Genomic DNA, 22,189 nt, shown 5'->3' with positions numbered 1-22,189 from the left:
GTTATTTTTGGTTTTGTGTTGATACAACTGATTGACATCAGTCAATTAGCACATTTTTATATATTTATCTCTCTTATAATATATATATATATAATTTTTTTTTTTTTTTTTTTTTTTTTTTTTTTTTGGTAAAGGTTACTGGTTATGCTGAGAAAAAAAAGTTTTCCAGAAAAAATATCAAAATATTCTTAAATCAAAGATACAAGCAAACCAACATTAGACATTAAGTCTTGTTTTGTGAAAAATGTTATCAAAATTAAAAGTTTAAGTTTATAACATAAACATTTCTGCCAGTGGGGTAAGAAATATAATCTTAATTCAAAGGGAGAACAATTATATTTTTCTTACAGCACTGGCAGCTTTTTTAAATATTTGTTTGTTTGTTTTGGGTCTGTTTATGTATAAATGTCTTTCTCTGGCGCCCTCTACAGGTGTTTGTGTGGACCTGACGATAAACTCACTCCTAGTGTTGAGTACAGAACTCAGAGATCCTACAACCGCTCAGTCATCGAAATCACACGTACGTCAAGCATTATCAGTGTATTTCTCAACTACCTGTGTCCAGTTTCCAAGAACGTATGTGTTCTAGATTATAAAGTATTTCTTCATTCTCTTAGTCGCCAGTCTGGGCATTAGCAGTGAGCTTCAGGGCAAACTCCAGGACGTGATGATCATGAGGAACCTGCTGTCCATCGGTAAAGTCCTCGGAGAAGGTGAGACGGCAGTCTGGTGTGGTGTGGTGTTGCAGATGTGTCAGATGTAGCTAATGAGCTGATGTCTCTCTTACAGGTGAGTTTGGGTCTGTGATGGAGGGGCATCTCAAACAACCTGATGGGACGTCGGAAAAAGTTGCAGTCAAGACCATGAAATGTGAGTCCACTTTTATGGGTTTCCAAAATGAAAGTCATTTTAGTTTCAGTTTGTAGTTATTTCATTTTTTTCGTTATTTCATTTATTAATTTAAAATGAGTAGTTTTTTATTATTTTAAAAAGTATTACATTTATTATTGTTGTTGTTTTGTTTTAAAAAATATTTAAGTATTTTTAAGTATTTTGCATTTATTTTGAAAAAAAAAACATTTTATTTAAAATAATTAATTTATTATTATTATTATTATTATTATTATTGTATTTTATATATATTGTTTATATGTTTTTATTTTATTGCATTTAAAAAAATAATAATAATTAGTTATTTTCTCCCATATATATATATATAATATATAATTTTTTACTTATGAGAGGATCTTTTTAATGCATGTAAATAACTTCATTTAAATAAATTATTTCAAATTCATTCTCAGAATAACCAATTGAGAGCATTCCCTAAAATCAAATCAAGATCAAATACAAAAGCGTCAGTAAACTATGTCATGAATATTACCTGTGCATTGTCCATGACTCAGTGGTGGGATGTTTTTAATCTGAATATAATAATCTGATTTTAAAGCTGATTTTATGGCTATGTTTTAGCCATATAGTTAACAGTTGATTCAAGTAGCATGAACTAATCTAACATCTACCTGTATAGATCATTACAAGAGCCTGGCACTAAACGTCTGAAATATCTGTATTTCTGCCTCTTTCAGTGGATAACTTCTCCCAGAGAGAGATCGAAGAGTTTCTGAACGAAGCTGCTTGCATGAAGGATTTTCACCATCCTAACGTCATCAGACTCTTGGGTAAGAAACATACCTGAATGCTCATTATTACCAAATAGAATAAAAACAATCTGATTTTCATATGAAATGGTGTTCAAATCCATAAAACATTCAGAAAATGAAATCAAAGCATACCCCTTATTGTTAATCTTTTGTTGTAATGTTGATTTGTTCACACAGGTGTTTGTTTAGAGGTTGTTTCAGGCCACTCTCCTAAACCGATGGTTGTCCTTCCCTTCATGAAGTACGGAGACCTGCACAGCTACCTCCTTCGCTCCCGTCTCAGTGAAGACCCTGTGGTAAGATGGCAAAAACACGAACAACGTTACTGTTAGTCTACCTGCATGAACCAAACTGTCAGGGTCTAACAGGAAGTGGTGTTGTTCTTCCAGTATCTCCCCACGCAGATGCTCCTGAAGTTCATGATTGACATCGCTCAAGGAATGGAGTATCTCAGCGGCAGAAACTTCCTCCACCGGGACCTGGCCGCACGCAACTGCATGTATGTGTCCTGAACTTACAGTCTCTTAGTCAGAGTAGCACCATTTTTCATTTGAGGTGCTTTATGTAGGATTGACACCGAGTGGTTGAATTAGGTACTGCAGTCCAACTTCAAAATATTAGAGAGGGTTTTTATCACCCGACCCCTCATCCTAAGACTTTACACACATGCATGTTGCCAGATTGCTGTGTTTCTGTGCTAAACTGGCAACCCGGGGTGCTGAATTATAATTGGTCAAACTGGCAGTGGGTGGGGTGGGTTTTTACAAACCAAAACAGAGACTTGACATTCAGGACCAGAATGCACATTTTCAAAAGAAAATAACTGACCGCAGAATTGTTTTTCAGATAAACAAGTATGCTAGCATGTTTCTTAAATATCTGCAAACATATTATGATATTTGTATGCTTTAGCAGAGTCAAAATCTTACATACAGCTCCTTTAAGTCTTTAATTTTTTCCTTCTTTGTTCAAAAGATTGGGCAAAATAGCCTTTGATGCTGACATGGCATTGAATAAATATATACTATACTATACCATACTAAACTATACTATACTATCAAACGTTTGGGGTCATTAAGATGTTTTTTTTTTTATTCAGCAAGGATGCATTCAATTGTTTAAAAGGGACAGTAAAGACATTATAATACAAAGTATTTCTACTTCAAATAAACGCTGTTCTTTTGAGCTTCCTAGTCAAGTTTTTTTCAGAATCCTGAAAAAAAAGCATTATGGATTCCACAAAAAAATGCAAATCATCATATTAGACTGATTTCTGAAGGATGATGTGACACTGAAGACTGGAGTAATGATGCTGAAAATTCAGCTTTGATCAAAGAAATAAATTACATTTTAAAATAGATTCAAAGATTGAGCAGTTGTTTCAAACTGTAATAATATTTCACAATATTTGTGATTTTCCCGCATTTTTTTTAATCAAATTAATGCAGCCTTGGTGAGCATAAGAGACTTTTGTAAAACATAAAAAAAAGCTTGAGGGGATTTTATAACTGTTTATTTGAACTGTTAAAACCTCAGTGTTTGTTTTAATTAATTAACGTTTTATTTCATCCAGGTTGGGTGATGACATGAGCGTGTGTGTTGCTGATTTTGGTCTGTCAAAGAAAATCTACAGTGGTGACTATTACAGACAGGGCCGGATTGCAAAGATGCCTGTCAAATGGATCGCTGTGGAAAGCCTCGCTGACAGAGTCTTCACGGTGAAAAGTGATGTGGTAAGAACCTTCTTCACTATTTACATCCTATTTACTATTTACACTATTTACAGAACACAATTTATGAGGTGTTCTGTTTTTAGTCTCTACAAAAGTTTTTTTTTTTTTTGTGCCTTTTGCTCACCAAGGCTGCATTTATTTGACCATAAATACAGTTGAAACAATAATCTTCTAAAATATTATTTCAATTTAAAATAACTGTTTACTCTTTAAATTTGTTTAAAAAAATTATTTATTTCTGTGATCAAAGCTGAATTTTCAGCATTATTACTCTGGTCACATGATCCTTCAGAAATCATTCTTATATGCTAATTAGCTGATTATGAAACATTAACAATTATACATTTTGCAAATGGCTATAATGCTTTGTGATACTTTATTTTTTTTTCAGGATTCTTTGATGAATATAAAATTCATATAATATAAAGGAATAGTATTTATTTGAAATTTAAATACTTTGCAACATTATAAAAGTTCTTACTGCCACTTTTGATGATTTTAATGAATTCTCTCTGAATAGAAGTATTAAAATTATTATTACCTCATACTTTGTCCTGTGGCTCAGTGGTAGAGCATTGTGTTAAAAAAAAAAAAAGTGTATCCTGAATGCACTGTAAGTTGCTTTGGATAAAAGCGTCTGCTAAATCCATAAACATAAATGCAACTTTGATACAGAAAATGCCCGTTCACATGTTACAGACTTCCGAGTTATCAGCTGTAGACAGGGTTTCTGGTGGTTTGTTTTGCAGAAGGTTTACAACAGTTGTTGATGTTTATTATCTCTTAATGTCCTTTTCAGTGGGCGTTTGGAGTGACCATGTGGGAAATAATCACTCGAGGAATGTCCCCGTACCCTGGCGTACAAAACCATGAGATTTACGATTATCTCTTGGAGGGAAACCGGCTGAAACAACCAAATGACTGTCTGGATGAACTGTGAGTTCATTTTAAAAGTGTGCGTGGATATTATCCTGTAACCAAAAATGTTAACATGAAATCAAGTGACCTTGTTATTTACTATTTGAACACTTCACCAGCACATTATTCTATAAAGACAAGAAAAGGTTGTCTATTATGAAAACAGATTTATTTCCTCCACCAGAAACAACTTTTTTTTTTTTTTAGCTCGAGATGCATTTTCTGAAAAAAAGTCTTATGTTATGCAATTTTGCATTTTAGGTAAATTGAACATTTATTAAACATTTAGACAAAAAAAAAAAAAGTTTGCATGTGGTGTTTTGTGTCATAACAAGCATTTGTGGCTCATACAGTATGATAGATTGAGAATATAAAACTCAAACTTGAGGAGAAAAAACAGCTAAAGTCCCAAACTGAGCAAACATATGCAATTCGGTGCAGATGATGATATAAGGCCTACAAGTAAGATGAAATTCTGATAATATAAGTCAGTGAGATCTTTATACCAGTACAGCAGATACTTGCATACACTGGGTATAGAACTGAATCTATACCCAGTCCTTGCATGGCCTAACCAGAGCTCACACTTAAACCGCACATCTGAATCTCATAACATGTCCTGTGCTCTTGTGTTTTAGTTATGGCATCATGTTAAGCTGCTGGAGCGCTGATCCAGTGGACCGACCCGACTTCACACAGGTTAGGAAGAGGCTGGATAATCTGGCAGAGAAGCTTCCCGCGGTTTCCAGCAAGAAGGACATCATCTACATCAACACCAGCTTCCCCGAGGAGGAAGAGGAGGGCCCTGTGCTCACATCCTCACCCTCCTGTAGTCGGCAGACCACAGACACTTCAGTAGTGACAGCGGATGTTCACAATAGCACAGACGCAGAGGACGACCGGTACGTTGTCGTTATTTCCTCTGGAGATAATGAGGCGAGGAGTACTGTAGATACACCACTCCTGAATCACAGACTCGAGGAGCAGGACAGTGAAGAAACGGTCAGGGACGTGTCGGCGACGCAGCAGACATCTGCTGACACCACACGTTTGCTCTGATGGGAAGTTGAAATGCATCAGAAAATTGACTTTTTGTGGTATCCAACTTTTGTGAAAATATTATGAATTATTCAAACAGGTTTCTTGAGCACCCATCTGCCGTGGTTGGACAAACAGTGCCAAACTCACACACCTGGTTGAGTTCAAGGAACAGTTCGTCCAAAATGAAATTTTGTTGAAAATCGTCCCACTTTCAGGCCATCGAAGATGTAGACAAGTTTGTTTCTTAATCAGATTTGGAAGTAATGTAGCATTGCATCACTTGCTCCCCAATAGATCCTCTGCAGTGAATGGGTGCCGTCAGAATGAGAGTCCATACAGCTGATAAAAACATCACAATAATCCACACCAGTCCAGTCCATCGGTTAACATCTTGTGAAGAGAAAATCTGTGTTTGTAAGAAACAAATCCATCAAGGTATATTTATTTCGATCGGTTTTGGCTTGTAAACAGTGTTTGATCTGTGTGTATTTCTCTCCTGATTCAGACAAGACAACCATTATACTGGAGAAAGCAATTATTTTGGATTATGAACTTTTATGCTTTTAAACATAAGCAATGACTTAAAGTTAAACATCTTTATGCATCTCTTAATTACAGACATGCCGTTTATGAATTACTTACATTACGTGTGGATTATTGTGATGTTTTTATCAGCTGTTTGGATTCTCATTCTGACGGCACCCATTCACTGCAGTATTATTTTATGTATTCATTATATTTACTGTATGTAATCATTATATAATAATATTTCACAATATTACTGTTTTAACTGTATTTTGGTAAAATAAATACAGCCTAGGTGAGCATAAGAAAATTAAATTAAAATAATTAAAAAAATTCCTACCAACTCCAAATGTTTGAACAGTAGTGCCTGTGAATAGCTGTGACAACAAATGTCTGATTTCATTTTGTGCGAGATGTCAAATTGAGTGCAGTGTGAATAAAACCTTGTTGCATGTTTGACCTCACATATTTCACAGTGCACAAACACGATGGTACCTGTCTGAAAGCTTTACCATGGTGTTGTCTCTGCCTTAATGCATGCTGACATACAGACTGCAAAACTGTGATGCGACAAATGTTTGAAAACAAGCCCTGTATTTTATGTAATTGTTTTCAAGTGTTATAAAATTAAGCTAAATTGTGATTTTAAGCATTTTGTGAACTTTGTTTTTGCATTGAATCCAATTTGTATATTAGAAATGCATTTTATAAATATAAACAACAGGCTGTTTTTCTTATATAGTGTATAGTGTATATAGAGTTAAACTGACATGATGAAACAAGCTTTAGATGTATCTACAGAAGTGTTTAAACGTGAAGTATTTTTAATAACTGTAGCTTTTGATTTGAGGTACAGTAGTGTAGAGATAGAGGTACAGTAAAATTATTTTATAACTGGCTAGTTATTTCTTTCTCCTGCTGCTGATAAATAAAAAATAAACACACTTTTTAGTCAGTCTCTTACTTTTCCAGCACAAAGAGAGACTTCTATAAGATATTCAGAGAAAATATGATAACCTGCTGAGAAAGTTTTGTTAGTTTTTATTTTTATTTTATGTAATTACATAAAAGACACAAATGTAGAGAGAATTTTTTTGTTTTTGTTGTTGTTGTTTTGAGAACGTCAGGACAAAATTATTCAAAAAATAAAATAAATACACATAAAAGGCATGTAACCCTATAGGGTTTTTTTTTTTTTTTTCATGAGCCAGACAGTTTTTAGGTTTCAGACTATTTTTTTAACCAAACTTTGTACAAAGAAGTTTCTCAACTAGAATATATGATGAAAGATAATTTTATCTTACTTTATGCAATGTGTAAAATGTCCATAAATCGATATTCCCATTCTATACAATGTATCTACACACTGCATCTAATTTGCATATTAATGTGTTAACGCAAACCGTAATAAAAAAAATTTTTTTAAGTGTTTTATAATGGGAGTAATAACTTGGCAATATTTTCATAAGAATATCTCGTATTTCATAGAAATATATATTCTTTCCATATTGACTTGTCTCCTGTATGCTCACCATCCTTAAAAAGCCACATTTCATGTAAAGTAGCTCTTTATAAATTCACGGACTTTGACGATAATTGCATTTTCTGTAACGCGCATGAGGAAGACTTGTCTAATTTGTTTTAAAAAAAATTTTTATTCGTCTTTTAGATTTTGGTCTAATGTGTGTGCGTTTTTCTTTGTTCGAAGAAATATTAATTACATGCTCTCTTTAAAAGATGTTTGTTGCACTTATTCACACAAAAGCAAATTTATTATGTTGTTATAGCTTTTACATTTTGCAAGGTAAACATTCATTTAAAAAAATGCTAAATGCATACCCAATGTAATTTGTTTGTATTAGAAAGACATCTTTGAAAGAGTATCGAATGCAAATTAATAACAATAATATTAACTACTGGTAGATTTCATGGAGGAATTTTTTTCTAGGTACAGTAGCCACTGAAGTCCTTGTCCTAAAGAAGAAGGAAGATAATTTGAACTATTGTTTAGCTGTTTATATGCCTATTTTTATTTTATTTTTTTTCTGTTAAATGCTGTCTTGCAGATTAAAAGTATTATTCTTTCTTGTGTTTGTAGATTTGATAGTTAAAATTAATTGTAACGTTAAATTATTTTTCAATTAAAAATAATAATAGTTTAAAAATACGTGCACTCTACGGTCACGCGCACAGGTGTGAGTGTCCGCGCTGATCTATTATTACATTACATCTACATTTATTCATTTAGCAGACGCTTTTATCCAAAGCGACTTACAGATGAAGACAGTGGAAGCAATCAAAAACAACAAAAAGAGCAATGATATATAAATGTCTATTATATGACTCTATTTTAGATCAGTGGTGTCCGCTTATGTTTTATACAGTCGATGGTCCGCTCGAGCGTCTCTGGACAGTAAACAAACAACATGGCCGATAGTAGTCGCAAGTGGTTATGGATCAGAGGCCGTTTGCTCTGTTTTATCCCATTTCTCCTCTCAACTTCGTCTTTTAATGGAGTTTACGCCGCTCCAGAGATGGGCCTGTGGACTATTACAGTGCTTAATGTGAGTGTGGAAGATGTTTTTGATTATAAATGGATGAAAACGAGCGACTAGTCTTAATGCTATCAGATAGCATTAGATATCAGGGTGTCTTTAGTCAATGGATTATGTGATGCTTTTAGGTTATTGTTATTAAGACAACCTCTAGAAATTAGAGACAGATCGATAACACGTTATGAGACAGCTGTCGGAGTTATTAAAATGATAAAACACGCTTTAAAACGTGTGTCCATCTGCTGTGTTTTCATGAAGACTAGCTCAATCAATGCTTTATTCTGCAGTTCTGCAAAACACAAGCATGTCTTTTATTTTGCTTGCATGAAGGGTTCTGCGATAATGAGAGATTATGTTTAATAATACTGTCAGAATCAAATGGTTGAATACTGCATTGTTGTATTTTTTTACAACATGTATTGCGCTGCTGTGATAAAAGGTAGGTGTGTGGGTCAAAATGGTTTAAGTTTAATACTGCTTTAAATTGTTGTTTTAATTTTTTTTCTTTTTCTGTTTAATTTAATTGCAAATTTGTGTTTCTTTTTTTGAGCAAAAAAATAAATATCATACATTTTCCCCTGATTTATAGAAGAGACCGACTAAAATTGTTATTCAGTGTGACAATCTTGTCAGGCATATTTACAACAAAAAACAATGTATGACATATTTAAAGACTAATTACTCTCACCCCAAATACTAATAAAATTTGCCACTATCCTAGGTTTTTGTTACTCATTTAAAACAATAAAGTTTAATATGCTCCCTTATTTTTTTATATATTTTAATGTACACATCAGAATTAAGCATTTTATTTTAATCTTTACATAAATATTGTGTTACACACTGAATGAACATGCAACATTATTTCAACCAAATTTTGACATTTTATTCACCAAAAACTTATTTGAAACCTTAGAAGTAGACACCAATATGGGATGTCTCGACTTTGACGTATCTATCTATCTATCTATCTATCTATCTATCTATCTATCTATCTATCTATCTATCTATCTATATATCTTTACTTAGTATTCAGTATGAAGGAATCAATCATGTATGACATCTTGCTGTAATGCAGTCACTTTTGACTGTCCATATGATCTGTTTAAAGTTTGTGACCAGGTCTTATTAAATATTTAAAAGCCTGTCTAATTTTTCCACTGAGGTTTCTAGAGGCTGCCACTGTAAGACAATGCCATATTGTACTAGGTTAATTTACTGCTGAGTACTTTCTAGGGGGAAACCATGTAAAGAATTTGACGTTGTGTTTTCTTCTCTTTTGCAGACATCAAGACCTTTATTGTTAAGAAAAGCCATGTATAAGAATACTGACATTCAGCTAAGAGGTGCCTGATGTTACTTCTGCTTAGACTGAAGATAATGCTTCAAAGGAGCAGTTCACATAAAAATGAAAACATTTTTAACGTTTACTCACCCTCAAGCCATCCAAGATGTAGATGAGTTTGTTTCTTTTGGAGATTTGGAGAAATGTAGCATTGCATCACTTGCTCAGCAATGGATCCTCTGCAGCGAATGGGTGCCGTCAGAATTAGTGTAAATACATCACAATAATCCACACCACTCCAGTCCATCATTAAGACATTTTAAAAACCATAGTTCACCCAAAAATGAAAATGCTGTCATTAATTACTCACCCTCTTGTCATTCCAAACCCAGAAGACCTTAGTTCATCTTTGGAACACAAATTAAGATATTTTTGATGAAATCCGAGAGCTTTCTGACCCTGCATAGACAGCAAAGTTTAATGAATTTGAAACTATACAAGTGTGAGTTATTATTGACACAATTTTCATTCTTGGGTGAACTTTGCGTTAACTTTAGATCGTTGCTTTTGGCCAAAATATGAGTCCATAAGAAGAAGCAAAGATTTGAAGATAAAAACTGGAGTGGTTTGGATTGTTATGATATTTTTTTGTAGCTGTTTTGACTCTCATTCTGACGGCACCCATTCACTGCAGAGGATCCATTGGTGAGCAAGTGATGCAATGACACATTTCTTCAAATCTAATGAAGAAAGTATCTTGTATGGGCTGAGGGCAAATACATTTTCAGCAAATTTTCATTGTAATTTAATAAATACATGTCCTGTATTGATTGCACAGTAATATAAGGATCGCTCTTCTCTTTGCAGTGGCATCATTCGGTTGTCCAGAGGAAGTGATGTTCTCCATTCAGTGGTTTCTGAAATATTACCCCTGTCACAATGAGTACAACAATATTGAAGTGAGTGGCAGCTGCTTCTGAAATCCTTGCAGCGTGTGTGGGATCGTCTTTGTTTGTTAATCATTTGTTTATTCGCTCGCTCAGGAGATGTATGAAAAGACGCCACTGAGTCGAGGTGAGAGTCTGGACCCGAACCCTCTGGGACCCGGACAGTATATTCAACACAAATACAGGGAATTATCCTGCCGCAGTGACATGCACGTCTTCCCCATGCTCAATGTACGTTCACACTGCTTGATTTCAGTCAGTTGTGTTTGCCCTATATTCAGCTAAACCCATTTATGTCCCCTTTATTGAGAAAAATAAGTCAAGATCATTGTTTTTTGTTTTGTTTTGCATTTATATACAGCATTATATTAGCATTTATTAATATTTTGAATAATCTTCTAATGCCTTTTAGTTTTCATTTTAAGTTTAACTTCAGTCATTGTTATGTGCTTTTGTCATTTGTTTTAGAATGTTTTATATTTCTATTTAGCTATTTCTATTTCTATTTAGTTTTATTAATTTTAGTACTTTAACTTATTTTATTTCAGTTATTTGCCAGTGTAATGTTTCTCTGTTACATTTGTTTACATTCATATTTTTTATCATCTAATATTTATATTTATGTATATTTGTTTTATATTTCAATTTTGCGTAAAAGTATTTTTGTTTTATTAATTTTAGTACTTTAACTTATTTTATTTCAGTTATTTGCCAGTGTAATGTTTCTCTGTTACATTTGTTTACGTTCATATTTTTAATAATCTAATATTTATATTTATGGATATTTATTTTTTCCATCAAATAAAAAAGTCACAGTTGTATTTTGCGTTAGCAAAATGATGCTATTACTATTTTATTTAATTTGTTTTTATAAAATATGCCAAACCCATTTTATTTCCCCCTCATAACCACATTAATAATAGAAGTCTCATTCTCAAATTGTCTGCATTTTCAGACTTTCTTAAAATGATTAAGATCATTAATGAATGGTAATTCGACAAATACTAACATTATGTATGCTTGCATTTACAGATCTCTAAAATCTCTTGCGAGTGTCATGTTTTCAACCTCTTTCCCAAGTTCCTGACAATCGGCTGAAGTTAATCTTTATTTAAAAATTGCATCCCTACGAGATTCAGTGTTACTTGCATTTGTTTTAATGTTGTCTATTTCATATCTATCTGCAGAAATCAAAAGCAGAACTGAAAACAGTGAGACCGGTTCAAGTGGAAAGCGAGTTACAGGTAGAACCGTTAATTGAACCGTTCCTGTTTCAAAAGCTACTTCGTCTCAAAAAGAGCAATACTTATTTTCCTTGTTTTTAAAAAAGGATGGCAGTTTCAAAAGTTCTTCATTTGCTGAGACTGGTTCATACAGAGCAAAGGTGAGACATTCAGGGACACAGTATATGGAGTATTTGGGAACGGCAATAGATTGAGGGTTTCTTGAGTAATGCACATCATTTCTTTCTTACTGAAGGATCATGTGATTGCTACGAGCTGGAGAGATGGGCCATACCTGCTGGTAGTTCATATCAATTCAAGCAAACAAGATGTCACCTGGAATTTAACCTGTAGGTCTAATCCGCTCTTATCAAAGATGTGTGAATATGTAGCTGTTTCTGCATGGCTGCATGATCTTATCTCATGCTGTCTTATCTAAATTGTGTGTTTCAGTCAGTGTTGTGATGAAGGGAACCCACGGCTATCTCTCTGTCACCGAATGGCCTCTCATGATCGTGAGTAGTTTAGATATCTCAAGGGATTGCTAGAGGTTCTGTGGAAAAGTTTAGAGAAAATCAGTGGGTAAATAATTTTAGAAAATAAGAATAGTACATTTTTATTGCATTTAAAAATTTTGTGTGTATGCAATATAATTTAGTGTATGTGCATGCATAAGAAATAAGATATTGAATTTTGCATTATTGATACCTATTTTTAGACCTTTGTTTATATAAATAAAAAACATTTCTGTGTTTATTTTTGCATGATTTATTATGCGTCTCTCCCTCTTTTCTTCAGTTCTACATGGTGATGTGTGTGGTGTACATCCTGTACGCTCTTCTCTGGTTCGTCTGGGCGTCCTGCTACTGGAAAGACCTGCTGAGGATCCAGTTCTGGATTGCAGGAGTCATATTTTTGGGCATGATCGAGAAGGCTGTCTTCTGTGCGGAATATCAGAACACCAACAACGTGGGCTCTGCATGTTAGTCAAAATACACTCTTTATTTCCTTTACTTACAATGGGCAAACAATTTTGGACACTTCAGTCACTTAGTGTAATCTATGATATTTTTTGTATTTTTTAGTGCTTATGTTGCATTTATTGGATAAAAAATATTATTACAATTTTCTATTTGAATATATTTTAATTTAAATTTTCAGCTGACATTACTCCAGTCTTCAGTCTTTGGTATTATTTAAAAGCTATTATAGTTTTTATTAATATATTGAATTAGTTTTTTCTGGTTTTATATTTTCAGTTTCCATTTAAATTTTATAAACTTTTAGTAATTTCATTTTGTTTTTGTTATTTTTAAATATTAATACCAAACCGAATATATATATATAATAATTTCGTTTTTTATAAATTTCCAATTAGTAATTTTAGTGCATATTTCAGTTAATTGCCAAGGCAAATTATTCATTGAGTTTTGAATCTAATTTTGATATTTTATTTAATTTCAACTTTATTTTCTGTTATCACATTTATTTTATTTTTTTATATAGTTCTAGCTATCGATAATTTCTCTGGTCTCTGTGACTATAAACATGCTTCACTAATGACAGTAAAGCTTTCAGCTTTCAGCTTCAATACAAGATATATTATTTTATCAATTCAAATGGAACCTTTCTTTCAAATGAATGGCACCTGGATCAAATATTTGTCATCTAACTCTATGATATTTAGTTATTTGAATGAATCTGCATCAAGCATCACACTGGCTTTTACTGCAAAACAAGCTGCAGTCAATAGGAGTCCAGATGTTTAATAGCTGAATCTCTGTCGTCTCTCCAGCTCAGGGTCTGCTGATCTTTGCCGAGCTCGTCTCTGCTCTGAAGAGGACTCTGGCTCGTTTGCTGGTCATCATCGTCAGTCTGGGCTACGGCATTGTCAAGTGAGTGAGGAAAGCATTGTTTGACTGGTTTCAGGATCATTAACGTTTTTGCAGAAAATGTGCACGCCCTCAGGCCATCCAAGATGTAGAGGAGTTTGTTTCTTCATCAGAACAGATTTGGAGAAATGTAGCATTGCATCACTTGGTCAGTGATGAGAGCCCAAACAGCTAAAAAAACATCACAATAATCCACACCACTCCAGTGAATCAATTAACATCTTGCCAAGTGAAAAGCTGCGTGTTTGTAAGAAGAGAAACCATCTTTTAGGTCTTTTGAACTTCAGACTGCTGCATAACTAAAATGTGAATCCTCTATCCACAATGTTGCTTTTATCCACAGAAAAAGTAATTCTTTTTAAATCAGGAGAGAAATCTGCAACGTTTACAAGCAGAAACAGTTCTAAACAAATATGTTTGCAGATTTTGATGTAAGAGAACAACAGGGGATGAAGTTTTTTTACTGGAGGAAGTGTTTTTAAGAATTTATGAACTTGTATTTTTTGCCAGAAGTGAGAGTTTAAAGTGACGTAATGCTATAGTTATGAAATGCAAAAACAATATTTTCAGATGAAGAAAGTGAGCAGGTTTTCAGCTGGTTTTCTTGTTTGGTGAACTATTCCTGTAAGTTATTTTAGATATGGGATGTTGTTGATGATGTTTTTGTGTTTCTCAGGCCGCGTTTAGGCACCGTCATGCACAGAGTGGTGGGTCTGGGTGTGCTTTACTTCATATTTGCTGCAATTGAGGGCGTTCTGAGGATCACTGGGGTAAAGCTGACATCCAGGAGTGTTGTTTTATAATGCAGTTGCTCAATATAAACATCATTTCTTGTCTAATAACTGTGAATTATGAGTGTGATTGATCTGTGTTGATCTGTAAGGGTCGAGATAATGGACCAGCGCTCATCACATACGTTATACTAGCTGTGTTTGATTCTTCTGCTATCTGGTTCATATCCTTCCCATGAGCGTACTGAGCCTGTGCGATCATGAAGAATTCATTTCATTAACAGAATTACACCAACTGGGTTTAAAAGGCATAATTCGACTAAAAAAATGAAAGCTCTTTCATCATTTAGGTACTCACCTTCATGTCGACTTCCTTTGTTCTGTTGAACACAGAAGATATTTTGAAGAATGCTGGTAATCAAACACTTTCTGTTCCCATTGACTTCCATTGTATTTTTTAAGTCAGTGGGAACCAAAACTGTTTGATTGCCAACATTCTTCACACAGTTTCCATTTCCTATATTCTGTAATATATCAGATTTAGTTTTTTACAAATGTGAGGTATTTGCACACTATAACCGTGTAGTTGAGAAGCATTGGAAGGTGTTTATTCATTTTCGTTTCATTGTACCTACTGTCTCCTGTTCCTTATTTTTCCCATGCATCTCCCTCAGGCTAAAGACTCTGACCTGGCCCTGCTGGCCAACATTCCCCTGGCTCTGATTGACTCTTCTCTGTGCTGGTGGATATCCTTTTAGGAAGCCGTGTTTGTGTCTTTACCCCTGCACGATCTGTCTATTGGGATGCATCGTATCCCTGCATGATGCCTTATTTATTGAGTTTTTATTTTCTTATTTGCCAGTTAGACCTGATGACTTTTTTTTTTGTTAAGCATGATGCTAAAAAGAAGATAATGGTTTAATTTCAGCATTATGTTCATGCATGTGTGCGTTGCTGTTAAACGTTTAATGTAAATATCCATATAATGGAAGATGGTGCATTTTTTAGCACTGCAAATATACTACTCTTCTAAAGTCTTGGGTCAAGTAAGATTTTTTTTAAGAAATAAAAAAATTTATTCAGAAGGGAGGGATGCATTAAATGCATCAAATGTGTCAGTAAAGACATTTATAATATTACAGAAGATTTCTATTTCAAACAAATGCATTTCTTTTGAAACTCCATAAAAAAAAGAAGCAAAAATATGAAGCCGCTCAACTGTGTTCACCATTGATAATAATCCCAAGTGTTCTTGAGCAGCAAATCAGAATATAAGACTGATTTCTGAAGATCATGTGACACTGAAGACTGGAGGAATGATGCTGAAAATACAACTGTGATCTCAATTACATTTTACAATCAATTCAAATAGCAAACGGTTATTAAAAATTGAAATAATATTTCATAATGTTACTGTTTTAACAGAATCTTTAATGCAGTCTTTCAAAAACATTTTAAAAAATCTTACCGAAATCAAACTTTTGAACGGTATTAATGCACAACTTCACTGCATGCACATAGTATTTTAAAATTCTGTATAATATAATGAACTATTTTATAAATAATATGCATAATCACTGAAACTGTGTGATCGTTGCATATTTTCAGTATTATTCTGTAGTTCAGCCTGCTTATTCCAACTCTATTTGAGCATATTTAGGTATTTTTTTACTGTGATAACATAGGAATTATTAGATTAATAATAGATCATGATATTCCTAGTCTTATGGTCCTGTAAGTCAGTGACTGGGTTCCTTGACTGTATCTCACATATTTGTCAGTCTGGCACAGACCATTAAGACTCTAAAACTCAGACGAAACCCGGTGAAGTTGTCTTTGTACCGACACTTCACCAACACGCTCATCTTTGCTGTTCTCGGTGAGTATAAAGCATGGAGTATCGCTGAAATAGTGAAACCCAGTCGAGGTGACTGATATCTGGCGTGTTTCAGCCTCCATTATTTTCATGGTCTGGACGACGAGGAAGTTCCGGTTGGCAGACTGTCAGGCGGTGAGTATCAGAGCGATCACAGCTCTGCTCTGATCGGAGCAGGACCAGAAGATTTCAAACCGTGTGTTTCTGAGCAGGACTGGATGGAGCTGTGGGTGGATGATGCTTTCTGGAGGTTCCTCTTCTCCATCATTCTGCTGGTCATCATGTTTCTGTGGAGGCCGTCTGCTAATAACCAAAGGCAAGCGTACTGAAGAGATCATAATCCTTGTTTTCTTTTAAAGCAGCGTCCTGACCGCATCCGTGTGCTCTCTGTGTAGGTATGCATTCATGCCGCTCATTGATGACTCCGATGATGAGGAGATTGAAGAGTTCCTGGTGTCTGCAAACATCGGTCAGTCACTCACACACACAGTTTTGTGTGGTTTGCACTGTAAACTGATGTTATGGTGCTATATGGAAATTGTGGGTTAATTAATATGCACGCTCATCCTCAGCTGATGGGATAAAGTTGAGGGCAGCTAAGACAGAAACCAATGGGACGATGAAGCCTGCATCAGCTCATCCGGTCAGTGTGAACCTAAACGTGTAAAGAAACTGTCCCATAGAGTTGTATTTTTTATTTTTAAACTGTCCTCATGATTTTAAAATGTTCACTTTTTTTATTGCAAGGACAAATTACCGTATTTTCCGGACTATAAGTCACACTTTAGTTTGGCTGGTCCTGCGACTTATTTATCAAAATTAATTTGACATGAACCAAGAGAAATGAACTAAGAGACCTGAACCAAGAGAAAACATTACCGTCTCCAGCCACGAGAGGGCGCTCTATGCTGCTCAGTGCTCCTGTAGTCTACACTGAAGACATAGAGCGCCCTCTCATGGCTGTAGACAGTAATGTTTTCTCTTGGTTCTAAATAAATGCGACTTATAGTCCAGTGCGACTTATATAAGTTTTTTTTTCCTCATCATGATGTATTTTTGGACTGATGCGACTTACACTCAGGTGTGACTTATAGTCCGAAAAATACGGTAAATTGCCCAGAAGTGACAGTAAAAAACATTTTATAATGTTACAAAAGATTTATATTTAGAATAAATTGTTCTGTTGAACTTGTATTCAGAGAATCCCGAAAATATGTAAAAACATGAAGCAGCACGACTGTTTTTAACATTGATAATAACAAGGATTGTTTCATGAGCAGCGAATCAGGATATTAGAATGATTTCTGAAGGATCACGTGACACTGAAGACTGGAGAAAATACAGCTTTGTATCCCAAAAATAAATTGCATCATAAAATATATTCTCGTAGAAAACAGTCGTTTTAAATTGTAAAAATATTTCACAATATTCCTGTTTTTACAGTTTTTTTTAATCAATTAAATGCAGCCTTGGTGAGACTTAATTAAAAGCATAATAAAAATCATAGACCCAACATTTATATATTTTTTCATTTTATAATATTAAAATTAAGCGTCTTCAAGAAATAAAGCAGTAAACGTGAATAAATGTTATAAATATTTGACAATAAAATACAACATAATATAATCAAATGTTGTATTGTTTCAGGATGAAGATTTGAAGTGGGTGGAGGAGAATATTCCTACCTCTCTGTCTGATGTGTAGGTGATTTCTGTTTGACAGAAACATACATGCAGAAAAAAATAAAGATGAGCGCTTCCCGTGTGAATTTGTAATCATTCACTTTTATTTTCAGAGCTCTTCCTGTTCTTCTGGACTCAGATGAGGTATGCAGTTTCACTTTATTTCTGTCATGAATAAAATATCATATCATCTGAGCACTGAGTCCTTAGCCATCTTCAAGAATCAGCCAAAAACAAATCTCTAATGAATAAATGTAAATCATAGTTTTGCTTTGCTGTATCTTTAAGTTTTATTCTTTTAATCTCTTTCTTTACAGTTTTCTTGATCAGATCCAGTTCCAGGGTTATTTATAGTAACAAATATTAAAGCCATAAAAAAACACTTATTTGTTACTTTAAATAAAATAATTGACTTTAAATACATTAATAAAAATTTAACTTTTTTTATTTCAGCTAGTTGCCAATGCAGCAATTTTCATTTAGTTGAACTTGATGTATTAAAATACTTAAAATAAAAATGAGTAAAACTCTATAAATATAGAAAATCTGAAACGGCAAAACAACAAAATTACAAAAACATCAACATTAAAATGAATAGAAAAATAGAAAACAGTTCAAAATATTAATAAAATCATCAGTGTAGTATCTAGTGATATTAAAGTGAGACTAAAGTCTAGTTTTAGTCTCTTTTATGTGCATCACCCGTCCTAAATAAATGATTGAATTCATACCTGATTCTCACACAGGAGATCATGACCACCAAGTTTGAGATGTCTAAAATGGAGTGAGGTTGAGAAAGCACCGCAGCTGAAGCAAACCTCCAGAGATCAACCAAAACTGGCATCTGACCCTCACCGGAGAGCGTTTCCTTCCTTCGCTCCGGTTTGATGATGGCTTTTAGGTCCGTTGAAGGAATCGTGCTGAAGAAGCTGAACTAGATGCAGAACGACATGACCTTCGTTGAGGTGTTACCTCGCTCTCTTTTATTTTTCTGAACTGTTCAAACGTCCTCATCATTCTGTATAAAGAGACGACGGTCTATGTTTAGAAACTTTTGTGATGACATACCTGAAAAAATTGTGAGGAAGTATTTAAACGGGTTAAGCTTACTTCAAGTTGACCAAAGTGTCTTCTCCGTTCGATAAATTAATCTTTGGCTGTATATAAAGTGTTATTTTAAATGTTTTTTCTCTGATCTCAGCACATGATCATGTGAATAGTAGAACGTGTGTTGGATTTGTGTTTGTGAGTTTGTACAGGGAGTAATATAAATGGGCAGATTGAGTAGTTATATATTCTGAATGATTTGATGAAGTTGTTTTTTGTTTTGTTTTCAACATTTCTCACTTTAAAAAAAGAAAGCCCAAAATCTAAATGGTTGATATTTAATGACCCTCATCTCGTCTCAAACCCACAAGCCTGTTTTGGCCACAAGAGTAAAAATTAAATCCGTTATAAAATAAAATAAAAATTATTTTACAATTCAGCATTTTTTCTTTCAGTTCTGAGAAACTGCAAGATATAAACCCAGATTTATGTCTTTTCTTTCTAGCAATAATGGGTTTACATCTTGCAATTCTGACTTTTTTTTCTTTTAATTGCACTTTATATCGCAGAAGTTGAACTTCTCAGAAATGTGAGTTTGTATCTTGCACTTTTGAGTTTATACCTCGTGGTTCTGGAGGAAACCGTAGAACACAAAAAGAGACGTTTTAAAGCACAATTTAGTAGTGCATGCAACCTGTGCACTATATTCCAAGTCTTCTGAAATGATGTGAAAGCTTTGTGAGAGGAACAGCGCTTAATTTAACCCTCTCTTGTCCAAAAGCTCTCCCCCTTGCAACAGGATACTTTTGTGAACGAGGTTTGAGAGCAGTGTACTTTTGATTGAGTATGAGTTTGAACACAGTGCATTAATTTGACTTTTATGATGGAGTTTTGTGTTTTTGTTTCTGTGATGCATTTTTGGAGCTTGAACTTCAATTGTATGCAAAGAAGTAGCATGGATTTAATTTGAACAAATACAGTTTTGTGGGTTTGAAACAACATAAGGGTGTATTTTCCATTTTTTGGGTGAAACATTCCTTTAACATTCCTTTTTCTTTTTGAGGAAAAGCGTATGCATCTTGGAACTCTTTGTAGATGCATACTGAAGCCTTAACTCACTTCTGTTTTTAAGGTTTTTGCTGTTATCACAGTGAAACGGTCACTTTGCCGTTTCTTCGCAGGTCTCGGTTGGACATTGTGACAAGTCTGCTTTAACAGAAGGTTGTGTGCTTTACCATACTGAACCGCGGTAAACAGAAAGACTGTTAAATTTCAGAAATATGTCTTTTTATTTCCTTGAGACTAAACAAAATGCTTTGTCAAATGACTTCAGATTTGTGTTAATTACAAAGCGCACTTTAAGAGAATGTGATTTTTATTTATTTTTTGGTCATATGATGCAGCTTCATTTATCTATTTATCTGTTGCCCTTGTCCTTCATGTGTCATTCTGTTTAGTATTTCCATAAAAACTATTTCCCTTTCCAATATTTTATTTACCTTTCTGTTCGCTTAACAATCAGCTGCCCTCAAGCACACTTGATGTCCTGTAGAGCTCAGGTCTCGTCTACATGCATGTTTATCCATGTTTCATACATAAACGTTCTGTGCATATACACGGCCTTATAACTAATGCTAATAATTTGTCTGTAGAGCTATTATTAGAAGTAGTATCTTTTCATTTCAGCCCATCTGCTTATAAGATTGCAAACAAGATTTGTAACATGTAAAATTTACTCTCAGTTTGGAACAATTTAATGTGTGTTAAATAAGCAAATTCATCATCAGTTTTGTTGTTATTTTCACATAACTTGATGTACTAAAATAACCATAAAAAAGAGGATTCAAAGAGTGTTATAACAATGTTACTCATAAATCTCTCTTGGTACTTGGGACTAAAGTAAAGTTTAATAAAATAATTAATAATAAAAAATATATAAATGTAATGTGTGTGTGTGTGTCATAAAACTAAAATTAATTTTAAAAATGACAAAAACTCACAGAAAAAACTTTCACTGAAATAAATAAATAACAATTAAATATTCAAAATATCAATAAAACCTATAAAAGTTTCTGAAACAACACTGCTCACAAAACATCAACAAGTCTTTCAGCCAATCCGTGAACTTTGAGTCTTAAACCAAGTAACATGACAAACAAACACAACCGTACCGTGTCCAGAACCAAACATAATCAAAATAACAATCTACTTTTCCGAAGGCAAACACATGTGCTTTTACTGATGCGTCACATTTTGGCCATATTTTTTACTCTCTTATTTTGCAGTCCAGAGCAAAATAATAAATAACTCAAACTCTGAAAGAAACACCTAAAGACCAGTTGGGTTAACAAGCATCTCAAACTGTAACGGAATAATATTCTGATCAGAGCTGCTATATCATAAGACTTTAGTCAGAAGACTTGGAAAATAATGCATACTGTAGGCTATATAAATATATATGGATTGCTTGAAATATATAGTTAATAAATGCTTTCAGTTTATGGAAAAGAGCAGTGTGAACACTTCTGAAAGCCATCAGTGGAGCCACATGAGGTTACTTTCTTTGCTTACGACTTGTTTGCTCAAAATGTCTTGTAGTGAATGTTAAATTATGGCAAATCTTTCTGCACTTTTGTGAAAACTTTTTGAAAGCTTCAGGCTGGGCCAGTGAGCAGAGATGCTTCACATTTATTATCCAAAAATTTTACAAATGCATTGTCATTTTAAACAGGCACACGACTTTCCTTCCTGAACATGTGCTTCTGGAAGCCTGTGGTTATTTTGAGAGAAAACAGACTGGAGAACCACATGTGCTTGACATTATTGTCCTTTTCTCTTAAAGGGACAGTTCACCCAAAACTGAAAATTTCCTCAAGGTTTACTCTCTCACTTTGGACGGAACAAAAATTAGGTTTAAATTTAAATAGGTTTAAATTATAACTGAACTGTCCCTTTAAGAACGAATTCAAATTAACATTTAAAATGTCAACAAAGAAAACAACAACGAAGATCAAAGAGATGAATAATGCTGACTTTGTTTTCATTTTGATTCATTTGTTGTTCATTTGCA

The 22,189-nt window shown here is 33.9% G+C and overlaps 2 protein-coding genes across 2 annotated transcripts in view; both read left to right on the top strand.

Annotated features, from left to right (window-relative positions):
* mertka (c-mer proto-oncogene tyrosine kinase a) overlaps window positions 1-6,826 on the top strand; it is a 28,235-nt gene extending 21,409 nt beyond the window's left edge. The window contains exons 11-19 of the mRNA XM_052612471.1: window positions 432-520; window positions 618-713; window positions 790-870; window positions 1,590-1,682; window positions 1,842-1,960; window positions 2,054-2,163; window positions 3,238-3,397; window positions 4,197-4,333; window positions 4,954-6,826. Of these exons, the coding sequence (XP_052468431.1) occupies window positions 432-520; window positions 618-713; window positions 790-870; window positions 1,590-1,682; window positions 1,842-1,960; window positions 2,054-2,163; window positions 3,238-3,397; window positions 4,197-4,333; window positions 4,954-5,374 (1,306 nt within the window). The 3' untranslated portion in view covers window positions 5,375-6,826. The remainder of the gene's footprint in view (window positions 1-431; window positions 521-617; window positions 714-789; window positions 871-1,589; window positions 1,683-1,841; window positions 1,961-2,053; window positions 2,164-3,237; window positions 3,398-4,196; window positions 4,334-4,953) is intronic.
* Window positions 6,827-8,076: 1,250 nt separating this feature from the next.
* tmem87b (transmembrane protein 87B) lies at window positions 8,077-21,064 on the top strand. Its single transcript, XM_052612470.1, has 20 exons — window positions 8,077-8,445; window positions 9,722-9,782; window positions 10,589-10,680; window positions 10,765-10,899; window positions 11,856-11,912; window positions 11,999-12,052; window positions 12,148-12,241; window positions 12,345-12,406; window positions 12,690-12,873; window positions 13,687-13,786; window positions 14,460-14,553; window positions 15,189-15,264; window positions 16,289-16,393; window positions 16,467-16,525; window positions 16,603-16,706; window positions 16,786-16,859; window positions 16,963-17,033; window positions 18,038-18,090; window positions 18,186-18,216; window positions 18,819-21,064. The coding sequence occupies exons 1-20, from the start codon at window positions 8,308-8,310 to the stop codon at window positions 18,858-18,860; spliced, it is 1,686 nt and encodes a 561-aa protein (XP_052468430.1). The 5' UTR covers window positions 8,077-8,307; the 3' UTR covers window positions 18,861-21,064.
* Window positions 21,065-22,189: the final 1,125 nt, after the last annotated feature.

The sequence above is a fragment of the Carassius gibelio genome, chromosome A13, assembly GCF_023724105.1.
Source record: "Carassius gibelio isolate Cgi1373 ecotype wild population from Czech Republic chromosome A13, carGib1.2-hapl.c, whole genome shotgun sequence".
Taxonomy (NCBI): domain Eukaryota; kingdom Metazoa; phylum Chordata; class Actinopteri; order Cypriniformes; family Cyprinidae; genus Carassius; species Carassius gibelio.
This window is presented reverse-complemented; position numbering and strand designations above follow the sequence as displayed.